General features: G+C 36.2%; 1 protein-coding gene across 2 annotated transcripts; it reads right to left on the bottom strand.

The window, feature by feature from the left end:
- Positions 1-14,972: 14,972 nt before the first annotated feature.
- On the bottom strand, positions 14,973-18,382 carry LOC104247966 (transcription factor bHLH112-like). Of its 2 annotated transcripts, XM_009804132.2 has the most exons (7): positions 18,010-18,382; positions 16,893-17,253; positions 16,541-16,657; positions 16,228-16,293; positions 16,022-16,087; positions 15,885-15,935; positions 14,975-15,604 (listed from the first exon to the last, which is right to left on the bottom strand). In XM_009804132.2, exons 1-7 carry the CDS (start codon positions 18,219-18,221, stop codon positions 15,467-15,469), a joined length of 1,011 nt encoding a protein of 336 aa, XP_009802434.1. In that variant the 5' UTR covers positions 18,222-18,382; the 3' UTR covers positions 14,975-15,466. The 2 variants fall into 2 exon arrangements, with proteins under 2 accessions (XP_070012518.1, XP_009802434.1); XM_070156417.1 differs by lacking the exon at positions 16,228-16,293 and having other exon boundaries at positions 14,973-15,604.
- Between the last annotated feature and the right edge of the window lie 1,429 nt (positions 18,383-19,811).

Below are 19,811 nucleotides of genomic sequence, written 5' to 3'. Positions count from 1 at the left end.
CGCCCACCAGTATAATGCGGGAATACATTTCTGTCTTTTCATTTCATGTTCTAGGTCGCCCACCAGTATAATGCGGGAATACATTTCTGTCTTTTCATTTCATGTTCTAGGTCGCCCACCAGTATAATGCGGGAATACATTTCTGTCTTTTCATTTCATGTTCTAGGTCGCCCACCAGTATAATGCGGGAATACATTTCTGTCTTTTCATTTCATGTTCTAGGTCGCCCACCAGTATAATGCGGGAATACATTTCTGTCTTTTCATTTCATGTTCTAGGTCGCCCACCAGTATAATGCGGGAATACATTTCTGTCTTTTCATTTCATGTTCTAGGTCGCCCACCAGTATAATGCGGGAATACATTTCTGTCTTTTCATTTCATGTTCTAGGTCGCCCACCAGTATAATGCGGGAATACATTTCTGTCTTTTCATTTCATGTTCTAGGTCGCCCACCAGTATAATGCGGGAATACATTTCTGTCTTTTCATTTCATGTTCTAGGTCGCCCACCAGTATAATGCGGGAATACATTTCTGTCTACCAAGCAAAATGATGAAACTGGTATTCAGAAAAGCAAAAGGCCAGTGTCATCCCCAATGTTCTCGGAAGAAGCACAAGCCGACAAGAAAGCAAGGCAGTAAGAACAAGTTGAAGATAGATGAGATCTCATGATCCGTAGTCTAGCCTAGCTTCTTGTTTTCTTTTAAGCACGGTGTAACAAGGAGATCGGTAAGCAGTGATAACAGCATGCAACAGCAGTAATATTGCAGTCCCATGGTAGTCCCAGCTACCAAAATTTCCCGAACTACATTAACCTGATTCCCTTCTAGCCAAGGATATGTAGGAAACCTTTGAAGCAAAGGTTCGGTTAAATCTTTTTCCAAAAATGCTTCACACGGAGTATTCCAACGGGTAAAAATCGCTCGTATCCGCTCACTTTATCTTTGCACGAAAGCTCTTTGTGTTTTCGGCCAAAGAGGGGCAGCGGTGAGCACGTAATTTTTGCTTCACGGAAACTACTCCAAAAGAAATCGGAAAAGAAATAAAACAAGTTACCTTCGGGTACAATTTTGAGGGTTTATGTGACATTTTGATAATTGTTCTGTCCGTAAATGCTCGCCTTGCTATAGTTAGAAAATACAATAAAAACAAAATATATACATGTTGCATACATTTAGGAAAAATGGTACATTTGGGAATTAATTAACCATTATCTGGTGTGTAAAAGCGAAAATCACAAAAATAAGCATTTTATTCTATTTTGTTGTCATGGTAATTTTATTAAATGTTTTAATTCGTATGATAACTGCTGTTAGGTGTTAATTAATGTTGGTGTAGTTTAATTGTTGGTTTTTAGAAAGTTTTGTTTAATTATAAGAGGGAAAGTATCAGATTTGGGCCAAAAATTCGACTGAAATCAGGCCCAAACCAACCCCACGACCCAGTCCAAAACCAGGCCTTCCAGGAACGCCCTAAAACGACGCCGCATAGGGCGTTTGATCTGAGCCATTCATCCATACTCATCCAACCCGTCCACGCTCACGCCCGTAACCCGACCTGTTTACTCGGGTCAACCCAGCCCTTCATTAAAACCAAACGACCCCGTTTCTATACCAAATGACCCCGTCCTGTCCCTCACCAGTTAATCCAAGCCGTTGAGATTATCTGATCTAACGGCTCAAATCAATTGCCCCGTTCCGTATATAAGCTTCCCATCACACCCCATGCCCCCAAACCAAACCCCCACCCTTCACCACTGTACACCATCGTCCCAAACACAAACCCAAGCCCCCCGTTACAAACCCTAGCTTCCCCCATACACTCTCACCATGAACCCGGTGGCAATGACGCCGGTGACCACCAAAGTAACACCCCTGATGCACCTCACCACCCTGAACACGAATCTGTTACCCCCTTGCCTCGAATCATCCCCCATCATCTCGAATCTTAATTTGAAGGTTCGAGCCCAACCCTGACCTACACCAACCCACCCCAGTTTCACACCAGTCACCACCCTGGCCTCACTCGTGACCAAACCAAGCTTGGTTTGGTCTTAATCTACCCACAAATCCTCAAGCCCCAAATCGGACTGGTTCGAACCCTAGAACACAAGAACCTTAGAATCCGGCCAGTTTAACAGAGGGTTGGGGTCTAATAGACCTTAATCGAAATGTTCTCGGTTGAGAACACCTCGATTAAAGTTTGTTCGACCTCAAAATGGGAAAATCCGGTCAAAGCTGGGGTCGTCTGTTGTTGAGCTTCCAGAGTGAGTTCCCTTTCTTTTTTCTGTTTTTGTTTAAATGTTGTTTGGGTTTGTCAGCATGTTTAATTGGTTTGTTTGGTATTTATGATATTTCCTTCCAATTTGTTCTCCGTCTTCGTAAGACCTTTTATTTGGTCGATTGTTCTTCTATTTATGTTTGAATACGTATGATAAGATGCATATTCAATTTGATTAATATCGTCGAACAGATAATTCATATGGGTTCCCTGTGTCGTGCAAAATTATTGAAGGCAGTTGATGCCCTATTCGTTTGTTTGTTTGATCGACTGATTGTTCTATGTTATATTTAGTGTAGTCGATTAGATAAACGTCGTCGATTAGTTTTATAGGACTGAATGTGCAAATATTCTGATTCGTATGGCTTCTTATGACTGATCGAATCATTGTCGTTTAGCTGATTGTTTGACATTATCTGTGAATGGTTTGTAGCTGCAATGTAATAGCTAGAGTTTAGTTTAGGGCAACTTGAATTAGAACTTTCAGAAGTCCAAAAATTCCTGCTACTGAAGTAGGGTAATACAGTAATAATCAAGGGTAGACAAAGGTAGTTTGGGGGTGTGAAAAGAGCAGAATTGATTAGTTTAAGTGAGCTAACAATAGGGTACTGAAATAGGATTAAACTAATGCAATAGTGGGGAACCAAACTTGGTAGCATGGGGGTAATTAAATATTATAGGCTGCCCATGCCTTTGGGCAGAAAACACATGCTAAGGGGCTGTCAGGAGGATGTGCATTGGGCATTTTTAATTAGTTTAAAGGAGTTATGGGCAGAGTTGAGGGCTGGGGAAACGAGGAAGCCTGGTGTTGGTTTGTATTTAGCCTATAAATAGGCTCATTTAAGGTGGAGAAAGGGGTTAGACATCAGAGGTTAAAAAGGTTAGGAAATCAGAAATTAAGGCAGAACACTAAGATTTCAGAGTTTGAAAAGCTTTCAGCTGCTGTTTTTTTCCTGAACCTTCACAAGTCAGAAATAGGCTGAAAGTTGAGCTAATTTTCCAAAGCTAAAACAATAGTTTGAGAGAGAAATAGAGTGTTTAAATCTAAAACTCCACATCAAGGAGTTGGAGGTTGTTTCTTTTTTTTTCTGGGATTTTCCTTTTGTTTGTCAGAAACCAGAAATCACTGATTTTCATGTACCAATCTGCTGTGTTGGGACACTGCTGGATTCCAGTTTAGTTTTCTTGGTTCTTTACTAGCTAAAAACTGTTTCAGTTGAGTGTCTTGGTTTTCTGTTTGGACTGAAAGTCCATTGGTTGTTGTTGTTGGGTTTTTTTTTTTGAAATTTCTGCTGGGCATTCTCTTAAGTTGTTGTTGAGTTTTGGTCTATTATTGGGATGTCCCTGTTGCTGCTGTTCCTGTGTTGTTGCATACTGCCCTGCTGATCATTCCTCCTTCTTCTTTTGCTTTCCTATACCAGGTACACGGCTGATAAACTGTTAATGTAAGCTGAAATTTGAGGCATGAATACAAAGAAAGTTGGAAGAGTTGAAGTTATTTCGAACCAGCTTTAGAAAATGTATTGAAACAATAGGTCGTCTGCATGATAGTTTAATTTCCCTAATAGAACTATGTGGTTAGCTGTGATGTAGTTGAACTTTTATACCTATCATTCAGTTGGAAAACTATATGTGTTGCTTATAATTGAAAGAGATTGATGTTGTAGTAGCCATGTTCTATTAATTCATTATTGTGTTTGTCAAGAAGTATGTTAGGTACCCAATAGTTCTTTCTTTAAACAAATGGTATGTTTTAAGTTGTTAGTAATATGGTTTGATTAAGGCAAACAATACATCGCATTTCAGTTTTTCCCCCTTTTTTGTTTATAAATGTTAAACACATATCAAATAAGTCGAACAGGCCCAATTGGAATAAGAGTGGCCCAGACCGAATTTAACTTCATGCACATTAGGCCTGGGCCCATAACTGCCAAAAGGAATACCCGTATCGCGTCCCTCTTTCAACAAATCACGTTCAAAACTTAACTATAATAACTCATAAGTATGTAAATACAGTAGGACCTTTCCATTTTTTAGAGACAAACAAAGATAGAAAATCATAGTTGCTTTTAGGTTTGCCTTTAAATAAAAAGGAGATGAGCCTCGCCCAAATAAAATGCATAAATTGCGGGGCCCTCGTTAAATGTATATATTAAATATTTAGATTCTGGGACGGTCCGTTTAGCAAATTTCACGTCTTTTCCCCAAAGTAACAACACGCTAGTTCTTTAGGACGCGTCTTAATTAATCTTATTTTCTTAAATTCGGGTGCGCATTTCATGCGACCCAAATCCAAATCCCAAAACATTGAATAAAAATGTGTTCCGGATTGCGGGTGCATTTCATGTGACGCCATCCAAAGACATGTTTTTAAACGTTGTTCACATTCTTTTAAAAATATAATAATAAAAGCGGTAAAGAGTTAAAATTTGCACATGAGCGCATAATTATATAAAATCAGATAAACAAGCCGAATATGATAGTTGAGCGACCGTGCTAGAACCACGGAACTCGGGAATGCCTAACACCTTCTCCCGGGTTAAAAAAATTCCTTATCCGGATTTCTGGTTCGCGGACTGTAATACAGAGTCATTCTTTTCCTCGAGTCGGGATTAAATTGGTGACTTGGGACACCCTAAATCTCCCAAGTGGCGACTCTGAAATAAACAAACAAATCCCGTTTCGATTGTCCTTTAATTGGAATAACTCCTTCACCCCTCGCGGGGGCGGAAAAAGGAGGTATGACACCTGTCGGGTATGCCACCCGACAAGGATATTGACTTTTGTATTGATTTGGCTCCGGGAACTTAGCCCATTTCTATCCTGCCATATCGTATGGCCCTGCCTGAGTTGAAAGAGTTGAAGGAACAGTTGCAAGACTTGCTTGAGAAAGGTTTCATTAGATCGAGTGTTTCGCCTTGGGGTGCGCCGATGTTGTTTGTTAAGAAGAAGGACGGATCGATGAGAATGTGTATTGATTACCGGCAGTTGAACAAGGTTACAATCAATAATAAGTATCCATTGCCAAGGATTGATGATTTGTTTGATCAGCTTTAAGGTTCCAAGGTATTTTCAAAGATTGACTTGAGATCTGATACCATCAATTGAGGATTAGGGCATCCGATGTCCCTAAGATAGATTTTTGCGCTCGGTACGGGCATTATGAGTTCTTGGTGATGTCATTCGGGTTGACAAATGCCCCATCAGCTTTTATGGATTTGATGAATCGAGTGTTCAGGCCGTACTTAGATTCGTTTGTGATAGTCTTCATTGATGATATTTTGATCTACTCCCGCAGCCGGGAGGAGCATGAGCAACATCTTAGAGTGGTCCTTCAGAATTTGAGGGATAGTCAGTTGTATGCTAAGTTTTCAAAGTGCGAGTTCTGGTTGAGTTTAGTTGCATCCCTGGGTCATGTGGTATCAGTAGAGGGTATTCAGGTTGATCCGAAGAAGATTGAGGCAGTCAAGAACTGGCCTAGACCAGCATTAGCTATAGAGATCCAGAGTTTCTTGTGATTGGCAGGCTACTATCGCCGGTTTGTGGAGGGGTTTTCATCTATCGCATTCCCGATGACCAGGTTGACCCAGAAGGGTGCCCAGTTCAGATGGTCGGACGAGTGTGAGGCAAGCTTTCAGAAGCTCAAGACAGCTCTAACTACGACACCGGTGTTGGTTTTGCCCACAGGTTTAGGGTCTTATACAGTTTATTATGATGCATCTCACATTGGACTTGGTGCGATGTTGATGCAGGATGGCAAGGTCATTGCCTATGCTTCACGACAGTTGAAGATTCATGAAAAGAACTATCCAGTTTATGATTTGGAGTTAGGCGCCATCGTTTACGCGTTGAAGATTTGGAGGCATTATCTGTATGGCATGGCATGTGAGGTGTTCACGGATCACAAGAGTCTGCAGTATTTGTTCAAGCAAAAAGTGCTAAATTTGAGGCAGAGAAGGTGGTTGGAGCTATTAAAGGACTATGATATCACCATCTTATATCATCCGGGAAAGGCCAATGTGGTGGCCGATGCTTTGAGTAGGAAGTTAGCTAGTATGGGCAGTCTTTCTTATATTCCAAACGGTGAGAAATTGCTTGCTTTGGATGTTCGGGCTTTGGCCAACCAGTTCGTGAGGTTGGATGTTTTTGAGCTCAGCCGTGTGTTAGCTTGCACCGTCATTCGTTCTTCTTTATTGGAGCATATCCGAGATCGGCAGTATGATGATCCTTATTTGTGTGTCCTTAGAGACATGATGCAACACGGAGGTGCCAAGTAGGTTACCTTATGAGATGATGGAGTTTTGAGATTGCAGGGTTGAATTTGTGTACCTAATGTGGATGGGCTTTGAGAGTTGATTTTAGAGGAGGCCATAGTTCTCGATACTCTATTCATCGGGGCGCCGCGAAGATGTATCAGGATTTGTGGCAGCATTATTGGTGGAGAAGAATGGAGAAGGATATCATTGCATATGTGGCTCGGTGTTTGAATTGTCATCAGGTTAAGTACGAGTATCAGAGACATGGTGGTTTGTTCCAGAAGATTGAGATTCCTGAGTGGAAGTGGGAGCGTATCATTATGGACTTTGTTGTTGGACTCCCACGGACTTAGAGGAAGTTCGATGCAGTGTGGGTTATTGTTGATAGGCTGACCAAGTCAGCACATTTCATTCTTGTGGCAGTCTCATACTCTTCCGAGAGGTTAGGTGAGATCTATATCTGGGAGATTGTTCGTCTTCCTGGTGTGCCCGAGTCTATCATTTCGGATCGAGGTACACAGTTTACCTCCTATTTCTGGAGGGAAGTTCAGCGAGGGTTGGGCACACGGGTTGAGTTGAGCATATCGTTTCATCCTCAGACGGACGGGCAGTCCGAGCAGACCATTCAGATTTTGGAGGACATGCTCCGAGCTTGTGTCATTGACTTTGGAGGCTCGTGGGATCAGTTTTTGCCTTTAGCAGAGTTTGCCTACAACAACAACTACTAGTCGAGTATCTAGATGGCTCCCTATGAGGCTTTGTATGGTAGGCGGTGTCGGTCGCCGGTTGGATGGTTTGAGCCCGGGGAGGCTCGGTTGTTAGGTACGGATCTGGTTCAGGATGCCTTGGACAAGGTCACGATTATTCAGGATAGGCTTCGTACAGCTCAGTCCAAGCAAAATAGTTATGCTGACCGTAAGGTTCGAGATTTGGCATTCATGGTCGGTGAACGGGTATTGCTTCATGTGTCACCTATGAAGGGTGTGATGAGACTTGGGAAGAAGGGCAAACTTAGCCCTAGGTTAATTGGCCCATTTGAGATTCTTGATCGAGTGAGAGAGGTGGCTTACATACTTACCTTTCCGCCGAGCTTATCAGCCGTGCATCCAGTGTTTCATGTGTCTATGCTTCGAAAATATCATGGCGATCCATCCCACGTGTTAGATTTCAGTACTATCCAGTGGGACAATGACTTGTCTTATGAGGAGGAGCCGGTAGCTATTCAAGACCGGCAGGTTCGTCAGTTGAGATCGAAGATTTTTCCTTCTGTTCGTGTTCAGTGGAGAGGTCAGCCCGCTGAGGCATCGACCTGGGAGTCCGAGTCCGATATGTGGAGCCGTTATCCCCATCTTTTCCCCGACTCAGGTACTTCCTTCTTCTGTTCGTTCAAGGATGAACGGTTATTTTAGAGGTGGAGGATGTGATGACCTTGGGTCATCACTTATTTTAAAAGTAAATTCTGCATTTCTAGGCCTCAAAAACCTCTTTCAGCATTACCTCGATTTGCATGCATAGTCCAGGCGCATAGCCAGAAAGCCATTATGTGAAAATATGTGAGAAATGATGAATTTGACTTTAAAATGGGTTTAAGTTAACTTCGGTCAATATTTTCGGTAAACGGATCTGAACCCGTGATTTGATGATCTCGGAGGGTCCGTAGGAAAATATGGGACTTGGACGTATGCCCTGAATCGAATTTCGAGGTTCCAAGCCCGAGAAATGAATTTTTTAAAGAAAATTATTTTTTGGAATTATTTATGAGTTTTGGAAATTAAATGTGTTTAAAACTTGATAGTATCGAGCCCGTATTTTGGTTCCGACGCCCGGTACAGGTCATATATGTGATTTAAGATAAGTCTATGAAATTTGGTAAGAAACGGATTTGAAATGACGTGAATCGGATTGTATTTGAGAAAATTTGAAAAATTTGAAGTTCTTAAGAAATTTCATGATTTTGATGCTAAATTCATAGTTGTTGATTTTATTTTAGTGATTTGAATGCACGAGCGAGTCCGTATGATGTTTTTAGGTTGGGGTACATGTTTGGTTTGGAGCCCCGAGGACTCGGGTGAGTTTTGGATAGGCCACGGAGTGAAAATTTCACTTAGGAATTTGCTGGTATGTTGCAGGCCTGCAGGCTTCGCATTTGGCTCGCAAATGCGAGCATTGTATCGCAAATGCGAGAGTGGCCTAGGCTACCTTATTAGCAAATGTGAAGAAATGGTCGCAAATGCGACATCGCAATGTGAAGGGACAGTCGCAAATGCTAAGAGGCCTGGTTTTCCTCAGGGTTCGCAAATGTGAACCCATGTTCGCAAATGCGAAGGTAACAGACTTCTGGGTTCGCAATTGCGAACCCTAGTCGCAATTGCGACATATGCAACCTGCAATTTTATAACTTTGCCGAAATTCTTTCATTTTTCACACTCTTTCAAAACCAAAACACTCTTGGGCAATTTTTCAAAGACAACTCTTCTTCAAAATTGATTGTAAGTCAATTTTAACTCATTTTTTTTCAATCATTAACATCTTTTCAGATGATTTCAACTCAAAATCAATGATTTTCATGGGGGAAATTGTGTGTTTGGGGTAGAACCTAGGTTTTTCAAAAATTGGGTATTTGGACCTCAATTTGAGGTCCGATTTTAAAACATATTATATATTTGAGTTCGTGGGGGAATGGGTAATCGGGTTTTGGTTCGAACCTCGGGTTTCGACCATGTGGGCCCGGGGCAATTTTTTGACTTTTTGGGTAAAACTTTAGGAAACTCATTTTCATGCATTAGAATTGATCCATTTAACATTTATTGTTGTAATTAAGTAACTTATGGCTAGATACGAGCGAATTGGTGGTGGAATCAAGTGATAAAGCGATAGTAGAGACTTGAATTGTGTTTGTGGCATCGAGGTAAGTGTTTGGTCTAACCTTAGCTTGAGGGATTAGGAGTCGAGTCCTATTTTCTATGTGGTATTTGTCGAGTACGACGTATAGGCATAGTGACGATTATCTATACATAGGTGTCAAGCATGCCCATGAGTCTTGTATTGTGATTATTATGGCTTCGTTGTATTATTCATGCTTTCATGATGATTTCTATTGTTGGGGAAAGTTTGTGGAAGTAATTATGACATTTGAACATTAAGGAGCGTTGACTCAAGTTGTACAATGAAATGTGAAAGTATAAGTGGTAATTGATTTTTTAGAGCATTGACTCAAGTTGTGAAGTAAAAATGAGAAAAAGAAGAGAATTATTACGTGGCCTCCCTTGCCGGGATGTTGATATTTCTTTTTGATGTTGTTCCCTTATCGGGACTTGATTGTTGAACTATTGTTCCCTTGCCGGAATTCTTATTGTAATTTAATTTATTCCCTTACCCTATTGTTTGTGATTGTTGTTTGGGTGAGGAAGAGTGTTAAAGCATGAAGGGTGAGGCCATGTATTGTTTTGGTGAGAGAGTGTTAAAGCACAAAAGGTGATGTCGTATATGATTTGTGAGGAAAGAGTGTAAAGCATAAAGGGTGATGCCATGCCGCACGATGTACCATTCCGTGCCGATCATATTGATTATATGGTGAGGACGAGAGTAAAAGCATGAAGGGTGGTGTCGTGCATATATTCATTACTTTATTGCTTTGGTGAGGACAAGAGTAAAAGCACGAAGGGTGATGCCATGCACTTATTGATTTCTGATTCTTTGTTGATATCTGGGATATGTTGTTTCTTTCAATTACCAGTTGGCCTTCTATTCTAAATTGGTAGTTCCCCCGCAACATGTTACCCCTCCCATACTTGACTGTATATAATTGTTCTTCTTTTCCGTTGTATATCGTTAAATTGCACTAGTTTATTTGGTAGTCTGGTCCTAGCCTCGTCACTACTTCGCCGAGGTTAGGCTAGGCACTTACCAGCGCATGAGGTCGGTTGTACTGATACTACACTCTGCACTATATGCAGATCCCGCAACAGCAACTTTTGGACCGTAGATTGGGTGGCTGCCTTCAGTCCACGCGGAGATCCAAGGTAGTCCTGTAGGCGTCCGCAGGCCCTGGCGTCTCCCTCCATCCCTTACTCCTGTTTCATTTACTTAGTTCAGAAACAATATATTTTTATCTTTCAGACTTTGTATGTAGTATTCTTAGATCGTCTGTGAAACTGTGACACCAGTTCTGGATGGTCGAGGCTCAAACAGATGTATTAGATACATATTTCAGATAGTTTACTGCATTTCTTCCACTTATTGTGATTTCCGCTGTCTACACGTTACTGCTTTATAATTGTTAAGGAATATAAATTGGTAAAAAGATAATTTGTCCAAACAATCGGCTTGCCTAGCTCACATTAGTAGGCGTCATCACGACTTCCGAGGGTGGAAAATCCGGGTCGTGACAGTTTCACCTTGAAATCATCATTCTTGATAGAGATGTATTGTCTTCATATGATCTTGTTGGAATCGCCATTTCAATATCATCACATAGGGGGAAAACTCAATCTATCATATTATCATGCATATAATTATAGCAGGATACATTTGTGCACAAATTGCACTGAGGATATGGTAATTCAAGATCAAGAATTGTATATGCTTTAAGCAATTTAAATCCTTTGTGGATTGTCATATAAGTATAGTCAAATAAGACATTTAAATAGACTTTAGATGCATATCAACTTTTCATGTCATGCTAGACATATAAGATAAATAAAAGTGATTGAACACACTATTGACTTTATACTTTCAAGTGTTTGAACTGCAGGTCAAAAACTACATGTCTTTCATATGAAACCAATTTTACATGAATTGTTTCTCTAGACTTAAGATGCTTATATATATTTAGCATTATGATAGATGTTGTCGACGGACATTTTATATCGGTTTCAATATTTTTTCATAAAGACATAACATAGAGACCTCTTCATTCACATTTTCAGGTACCTGAATTTCTCCTGAGATTTTATGAAGTGTTATGTCATGTGATCTTCTAGATCACTTGCCTCCTTATTATGATCATTTTGATCATTTGCTCATCTTCTATATCAAGAAGTTTATTTGAAACCGATCTGTCGATATGCTTTAAGCGTACCATAGACTTTGTCCTTCTAGGACTTAATAGGAGCATTTGCAATGAGAATATAGTCACTTTCTTTAGGTCAGGAAATGTGTATGCATGCTTTGCAAATGAATTATCTTTTTATGAACTTCAAGTTCATATTATCTTATTCGAAGATATGTACAAATGATAATTCATTCCACGTAACTTTTTCTCAACCGTTTATCCTGTCTCCTCCTCATGTTAGAAAAACTAACTTGTTTCCTCAACTTTGAGAGACCATATTTGTGCGTTATGGTATTAATCAAAATATACACCGCACATCAATAATAATAAGATGAAATTATTTGGTTCCTGACCCTAAACCACTTGTGAGAGGAGAAAATAATATACTTTGATACATACCGTATATCAAATTGATATTGATAACTTTGTTCTCATGAGCAATAGTTTAGCTATTAAGTGGGGGCACTCAATAAATTATTTTGCTAAACCAACTGGGATGTAAACCAATTTATCAAGATGAACTTCTTGAGTAGAAAATCTGGAAATTATGCTCTAAATTATATTATTGAGCAAGTTACCTCGCAAAATATCATGTTGCGGGTTAATAATAATCGCACATGTAACCATCTCATAGGTGCATATTATGTGGTATACATGGCAGGTAAATGTGCAATATTCACATTTGATATTTCCAGCATTCATGAGATTCAATCCCAATTTTAGTTGGTATATTAATTAATGAGAACATGCAATATAAAAGAATTCATAAAGAAATTTCTAGTTCTTTAATATTTGTCCATGTGAATTCTCTATTATTATTGCACATTATACTTAAATTAATATGGTTAAACCAATTATGCCAACTGAATAAATTATCAATATTGATAAACTTCAGGTTTACACCATGACGTGTGCAATTATCAATAAACTCCATGTTTATTATGATATGGGTTTTTATATCAATAAACATCCACTTTAGTGTGGTATTCTTTTATTTGTGTAGTACAAACTGAAGAATAAAGCGGGTAATTTTTTACATATATTACCCCACTGCAAGTTGTAGTAATATAAGATATTAAATCTTTCCTTTATTTATAGTCTCAATATAACCAACCGTTTTCGTGTATACTTTGGAAACTGAATAAGTTTCTTTGAGACTTACTACAACACAATACCTTATTGGTAATCAATTGTGTTTCCCCAAAATAGTTTAATTGGCTCTTGCAGAGCTCAATTAATTTTGTAGTACCACATATTCATCAACATCCATATGGTGAATATCTCTTTTAAAGAGAAAGTTACACCATTATGGTTATGGTCAAAATTATATGCAAGATCTGTTTCTTGCAGTATCGCTGTCTTTGAATAATCACAATGCCAAAATATTTTGGCGTACAATAAGTATGTGACCAATGACCATTTATGCCATAATAATGACATTATTTTCTTATTTCCTCTCAAACCTCCTTCTAGAGGTGAGTGTGGTATATACCACTAGCACACTCATATTATTCCAAAAGTAAATATGTATTCATAAATTACATGTTATCACATTCGCATCATGAATGAACCATCATCATTTATATTTTTTTTGCAAAATCTCATGTCAAATCGATGACAAATATTACTTTCACAGAGTGAAAGATTATTTTGAGAATCCTTATTATTCTCATTACCACAATGATGGCGATTATAATTTCGTCTATTACCACGTCCACATCCATTGACACATTCATAGTAATAATTTTGTCTTCTTTCAGACTTATCACATTCTCTTAAGGGAATGAGAATGGAGCAAATTCAATGGGACGGGTTTTCACTTCTTGTGCTCACGATCATACATGACTTTGATCATGGCAAGACATAGAAATTTTACCACTTTAGTGGTTATAATTTCTTTCAAACTCCATTAGAGTTACAATCAAAATTTATCGTCTTTGCTTGTATTTAAAATCAAATTATAGAATGTCAAGAATTTAAAAGAGAAAAGTAAAATACTTACCTTAAATCCAGAATTTAATTATGAAGGAAGTTCTGGAACAATTGACAATCATTATACTCAATCTCAAAGCTTTTACTCAATTGGTTAGAGTTTCGTGCTGATAACGTGTTATGAAACAATAAAAGAAGAAGAAGAGTATTGCATAGAAAAGTAGAGAGAAGAGAATTCTTATTGATATGGGATAAATTACAATGAAATAAAATCCTCTATTTATAGGAAGATGGTGACTTAGCTACCAAGTAATGAACCCTAAAATCTCTTTAAATATAGACATTCACCATAAATAAAATTCAATTTATAACAGAACATGATTATTACGATATTTCCGCTTTAGTGAATGCCATCTAATGACGGGCCTACATTTAAGGTTATGAGTTCTCAAGCATCTAGTAATTTTGAGGCCAAACATTATTATTTATATACAAAAATTAGTAATTCGTATAAATATATTAAGTGAGCACCTAATCTGAGTAGCAACCGTAGAGAGACAGGGTCGGCTCTAATGCTTTGGTCAATGAGGCCATTGCCTTAGGCCCCAAAATTTGAAGGCCCTAAATTTATTTTAAATTCTTATTATCATTGTTACTATATACTATATAATTTATATATATATAGTTGGAATAAAGAAAAGTGTTGCAATATATTTTTTTGTTATTTGATTGAGGTTATTTTATACTAATAAATTTATAAATTATGATAATTTTCTTCCCTCATTAATTAGTATATTTTTTTCACTCTTCATTTTAATTTTATTCCTTTTATATAGGAATTACGTTATATATATCGACAACAAAATGACTTTCTTTTATAATGTTCTTTGAAACTGCATGAATACAAAAACATTCATGTCCCAATTTTCTTTTGGTGTAATTTGACATATTATATAGGTTATTTACAATTTATTTTAGATATTCACCAATAAGTGCTACTTAATAGAATGAACTATAATTATCGCTTAAATTAATCATAAGAATTAAATATTTTTGATACCGTTAATGCTCAAAACATAAGCTATTATGTTATGTACGTTTATTTCTTTTTCTTGTTTGTGATGATAGCCAATTCAAAAAAATTCACTTTGAGTTATGGACCTTAACATCCGGTAGTACATCGCTTTATTTTTTGTGTTCTTCTTCCTTTTTTTATTTTTTTTTAAATTCACTTTTTTGTATTAAATGATTAATTTATTATTAAAAAGTAAATTTTGTCATTAGTGTAAATATTTTATAAAATAAATTTAAGGGCCCCTCAATATAATTTTGCCTTAGGCCACGAGATTCGTTGAGCTGCCCCTCTAGAGAGAAAAATTAACCACCCACAATTTAAAATTTCTAGGTCCGCTATTGCATACTTCTATATAAAATTTCATTGATATTTACAGTTTCGTATTAAAAAGTTGGCAATAGCTCATTACCCTAAATAAATATAGAAGAAAGAACAAAAGTCCCTAATAATGTGCTATTTGCTTAACCAACGTGAAACCAGAAACATAAACTTTAACTTTCTAATAAATTAATTAATCTAGAAAAAAGCATCAGCCAAATTTAGCACCTATTCCTATTCCTATTCCTATTCCTAACCCACATTATTATTCTTTTTACAACTTTACATTATCCTCTAATTAATCATTTCTTTAGTCTACACATCATTGATCTGCCTTTAGATGGCCCAGCATTTAGCTGTCTTCCTTTAAATGGTCACTTCTTTTTCTTTCACTTTTTCTTAAATTTGTTTTTTTCCCAAATTTTTAGCTCAAGACATAAATATTATGGATTCCTTAGTCTTTTCCACAATATTATTAAATTGGCTAAAATCACTTTCTTGATCATCAATTTCTACAATATTTTCTTGAGCTTCTCTTCTTTGATTGGTCTTTACTTGAATGTTGCTCCAAAAGTTGGCGTCCAAAAGTCCATTGTAGTTTCAGCTGTTACTGGGAAAGTACTTGATATTGGTACTAAACACAGTCCTTGGCTCCTTAAGTCTTGTTTTAATCCTTCTCGTTCCCTGACCTATCAGTAATCAATAAAATATGAGTTTAATTTGACAGTATAAAAAGAATTATATTATTATTTTACCTAAAACATAACTGTGCGTGACCTTCATAAAAATTGAATTAGTTACTTTTATATAACATGTGAAAATAAATATTGCAAAATTCTTTTATTGTCCGTTCATATAAATTAAATATCCATAAAAAAATATCAAAAATACTTTAAGTTTCTTGTTTATAATTCTTTTTTCATAAATCATAATAATAATTGATCAACGTAGGAGTTACAAGATTTCTACCTGTTGACATTGAGTGGGTGATCCCTTTTTCATATATGTGTTGCTTAAAACCTGAAATCATAAAACAACATGTTAATTGGAATGTTTTGTGATTTACTAAGAAGATATTTTGTGTAGTTATAATAAGGATTACGTACATTGACTTGATCATGAAGAAACTTGATGTACTCAATTGCTTCTTGGAGAACTGAAGCTGTATCAGTCTAAGAAAACAAGCAAAAACCAAAGGTTATTAACAGCTTAAATATGAAAATTTAGCATTAAATCTTCATTTTTCATAATTGTGTAACAGAAAAAGAAGCAATAATGCTCTTCCAAAAAGTCAAAAAATCCAAAAATTTACCTTTCCAAAAGGTGAAACCAATTGTTGGAGGGCAGTTATTCTGTCCCCCATTTTCTCTTTTCTGACCTGATAATAATGCTAAAAATTAAATTCTCATCCATTACCTTGGAAAAACATCATTTTACTTATAAAAGAAAAAGTGTAAAATTTCCTCCTTAGGCCGCCCGAAACACAAGACATCTTGCACTCATGCGGGGTTCGGAGAATTGTCGCACCCTAAGGGGAGTGATATAAACAGTCTACTCTGATGCAAGCATTAGTGACTGCTTTCATGGCTTTAATAAAAAATTATACTAAAAAACATATTGTATACCTTAAAAGTTGGCAATGGTGATGGTGTCTCAATTCGGGGTCGTTTATATGATGGTTCATTGCTGTTATTCTTAGTCAGTGATCTTGAGGTCGACTCTCGGATTTCTTCAATATTAGACTGAAACGTTGCACCAAGAATTGTTATAATATATTCTCTTTAAAAAAATAAAAAAGGGTAATAGTAGTATGGTTATCTACGACAACATGTTAAAATACACTAATATTGTAAAAGAAGTTTATTATACCGCTACAATACGTTAAAATAATATACTCCTACTAACTATGTAAAGAAAGTTGTTAATTATACTGTCCTTTTATATAAGTTAAATAGTCAAACTATATGATGTACTTACCTTAGAGGTTATATTAGGAAGACTTGCACGGATTTCACTTGAAGTAGGCAAAGAAGGTGCAAAATCATTGAAACTTTGCCTATAGTTTGATGATGTACAATTGATTGGCTGGTTGTTTGTGAAAAAAGATTGTTGAGGTTGTTGATCAGGATCAGTATCAAACAGTGTTTGCAGCAAATCTGAATAGTAAGTGAAATCTTGATTCATTGGTTTGGAATTGGTTGAAGAGTCTTCAGTTATACTGGAAAAGTTCCTCTTCAATTTATTAGGACAATCCACCCCATTTTCTTGCTGGTAATTCAGGCTTGAATTGATGTCTTCTTGTAGCATGGAAGGATAAGTGTTGTCCAACTTATCATTGCTGCATATAATTCCAAGAAAAAAGGAATATAAGAAAAAACTTTATTATTACAAACTAGTATAATTTGACTTCCTTATGCTTTTAAAGATATTCTCTTAATAAAATGCTTTTAGACCACAAAGATAAGAGAATAACATCAGAGAATATTTTCGAGTTCAAGCTTTGAGAATGGAGAAATTTTTTGCCAGTAGAAACAAATTTTTCCATTCAGTGGATCCTATACAACTAGTAAATACCTAATATCGGATAATAAAAAAAGGCAGTACGGTGTAGAAAACATCACATATTTATGCGGATTCAGAGAAGGGTCGCATCCCTAAGAGTCATTGGCGAAGCTACATGTTATAGAGGGTGGTCAACTGACCACCATTCGTCAGAAAATTATACTGTGTATATAGGTAAAAATATTAGATTTTAGAGATATATAACATATATTGAACATTCTTTCTCGGTGATTTTTTTCCACTTCTTTCAAGTTTGAACACCTTTGACTAAATTACTGGTTTCGCCACTGCTAGGAGTGTGGTGTAAATAGCCTACCATAATGTAAATATCAGTGACTGCTTCTACGTCTTAAACCTGTAACCTAAAGGCCAAACGGAGACAACTTTACCGTTGATCCTATGCTCACTCACCTAATACCGGATAGTAAAATAGAAAAACGCACAAGAAGTATCTTTCTCTTCTACTATTTTATAACCTCTCCACTTTCTAAGAAAACCAAAAAGATGAACAAATTAAATAGGAATTGCTTACGCTGAGTGATTCCAATCAAGAGTTGATGATGGTGAAGAAAGATCAATCTTTGTTTTCATGTCCAACAAATCACTAATTGGCCATGAAATTAAGTTTCCAATAGGATCATCATAAATTGAAGACGCACAAGGTGATAAACCAAAAATATTTTTTGTTGAATTCCACCAACTGCTTTCTCCACATACCCCAGCTTGAAAATATTCATCAGCCATAGCCACTTTATAATTGCTATTAAATCCAAAGATTTTCTCTTCTTCAATTTTTGGCAGCTTAGATACTTCTTTTGATTATATTTGAAACTGAAACTTCTGAAGTCAGAGTAATATTTATACACAAAGATATATGTGTATATAAACACTTTGGGGATGGGTGATGGGAGGGTAGGGGGAGAGGAATAGGAAAAGAAACTAATGGAATCTATAGTTGACATTATTCGGAGAAGATGATTAGATAAAACAAAGGAGGGAAGAATATTTAATTAATAATGATAAAAGATAAAGGTATTTTGGATCGAATTCTCTTACTACATTATTTTATATATATTCTTCGCTGTTACTTTAGACAATAATCTTCTTTGTTTAGTATACTAAAGTACTACTACTCCCTCCAACACAATTTATGTGACATAATTTAGATTTCTAGAGTCAAATTTCGTGTAATTTCAAACATAAATTTTTTAAATATTTTGAAATAAATTTTATATATTTGAAAATTATGTAAAAAAAGTTATACTATTATAAGTTATAATGTTACAGTTTAAATATTTAAAAGGCATATAAAAGATTTGAACCCATAAATTGACACGAAAGGAGTAGTAAAATATATTTCTTCTATGGTTGCTTACTATATTAAGAGATAGGGGTGTGATGGTAAAGTTTGATGTGGCAGCCACGTAACTGTTTTATGACGAATAATGTCAGTACTATTTACTTTTATTCTTGTTAATTTGTATGGCTGAAATTGTTTAGACAAGTGAACCAGAATTTCAGGAATATTGTATATTTTATTATCCATAATTGGAAATTTTGGGTTCGAACCCCCAAAAATAAAATCATCTTTGATAGGGAATATTTCAACTACATATATAGCCAGAATTAGTCAGGCTCCGAAAACAGAGTATGTGACACCATGTGCATGTGGGAAACAAAATTAAGGGCTCTTAGCATTTTATTTATATTGAATATATGCTAAAAAAATACATCAATTAAGAAAAAAGTAGTTATTTATTACCAAAAAATAAGAAGAAGATTGTTAATATCACGCCTGAGAAAACTAAAAATTTTGACAAATTTGCAATTTGATTTAAGTATTTTGTTTTTATTAATTTCTTTTAAGTGATGGACTAGAAAAGAATGAAGCAGTTGACCTATTATTGATAATTGCAAGTTGCAACCTAAAGTCAGCACAGCTGAAGTTTTAGTTGAATCACCACAAATTTAGGAATAGTTTGACCTGTGTTGTCAATTCGTTGATTTCAACAATTTATTCTCTCTATTTATATTTTTTTACTTGACTATTTATAAATGATTAAGTCCTAGTTGTGTCAACGGTGAATTGGATAAATACTATGTTATCTTTTGTGCTTCTTATTAATTCCTAATACTGTTGTAAGTTAGGTCAATCCCATGAATATATTTTCTACCAAAAAAATTTAAGTATCCGGCCACTAAGTCAAACTAATAATCAAGAAGTTTGATTCAAGTACAATGTAGAGTTGAGTTATGTCATATCTAATTTGTTGACATTTTTTACTTTAAATTTTACATTTGACAAGTTAAAATATATCATTAAAATCTTTAGTT

Source organism: Nicotiana sylvestris, chromosome 9, assembly GCF_000393655.2.
Source record: "Nicotiana sylvestris chromosome 9, ASM39365v2, whole genome shotgun sequence".
NCBI classification, from domain to species: Eukaryota; Viridiplantae; Streptophyta; class Magnoliopsida; order Solanales; family Solanaceae; genus Nicotiana; species Nicotiana sylvestris.
This window is presented reverse-complemented; position numbering and strand designations above follow the sequence as displayed.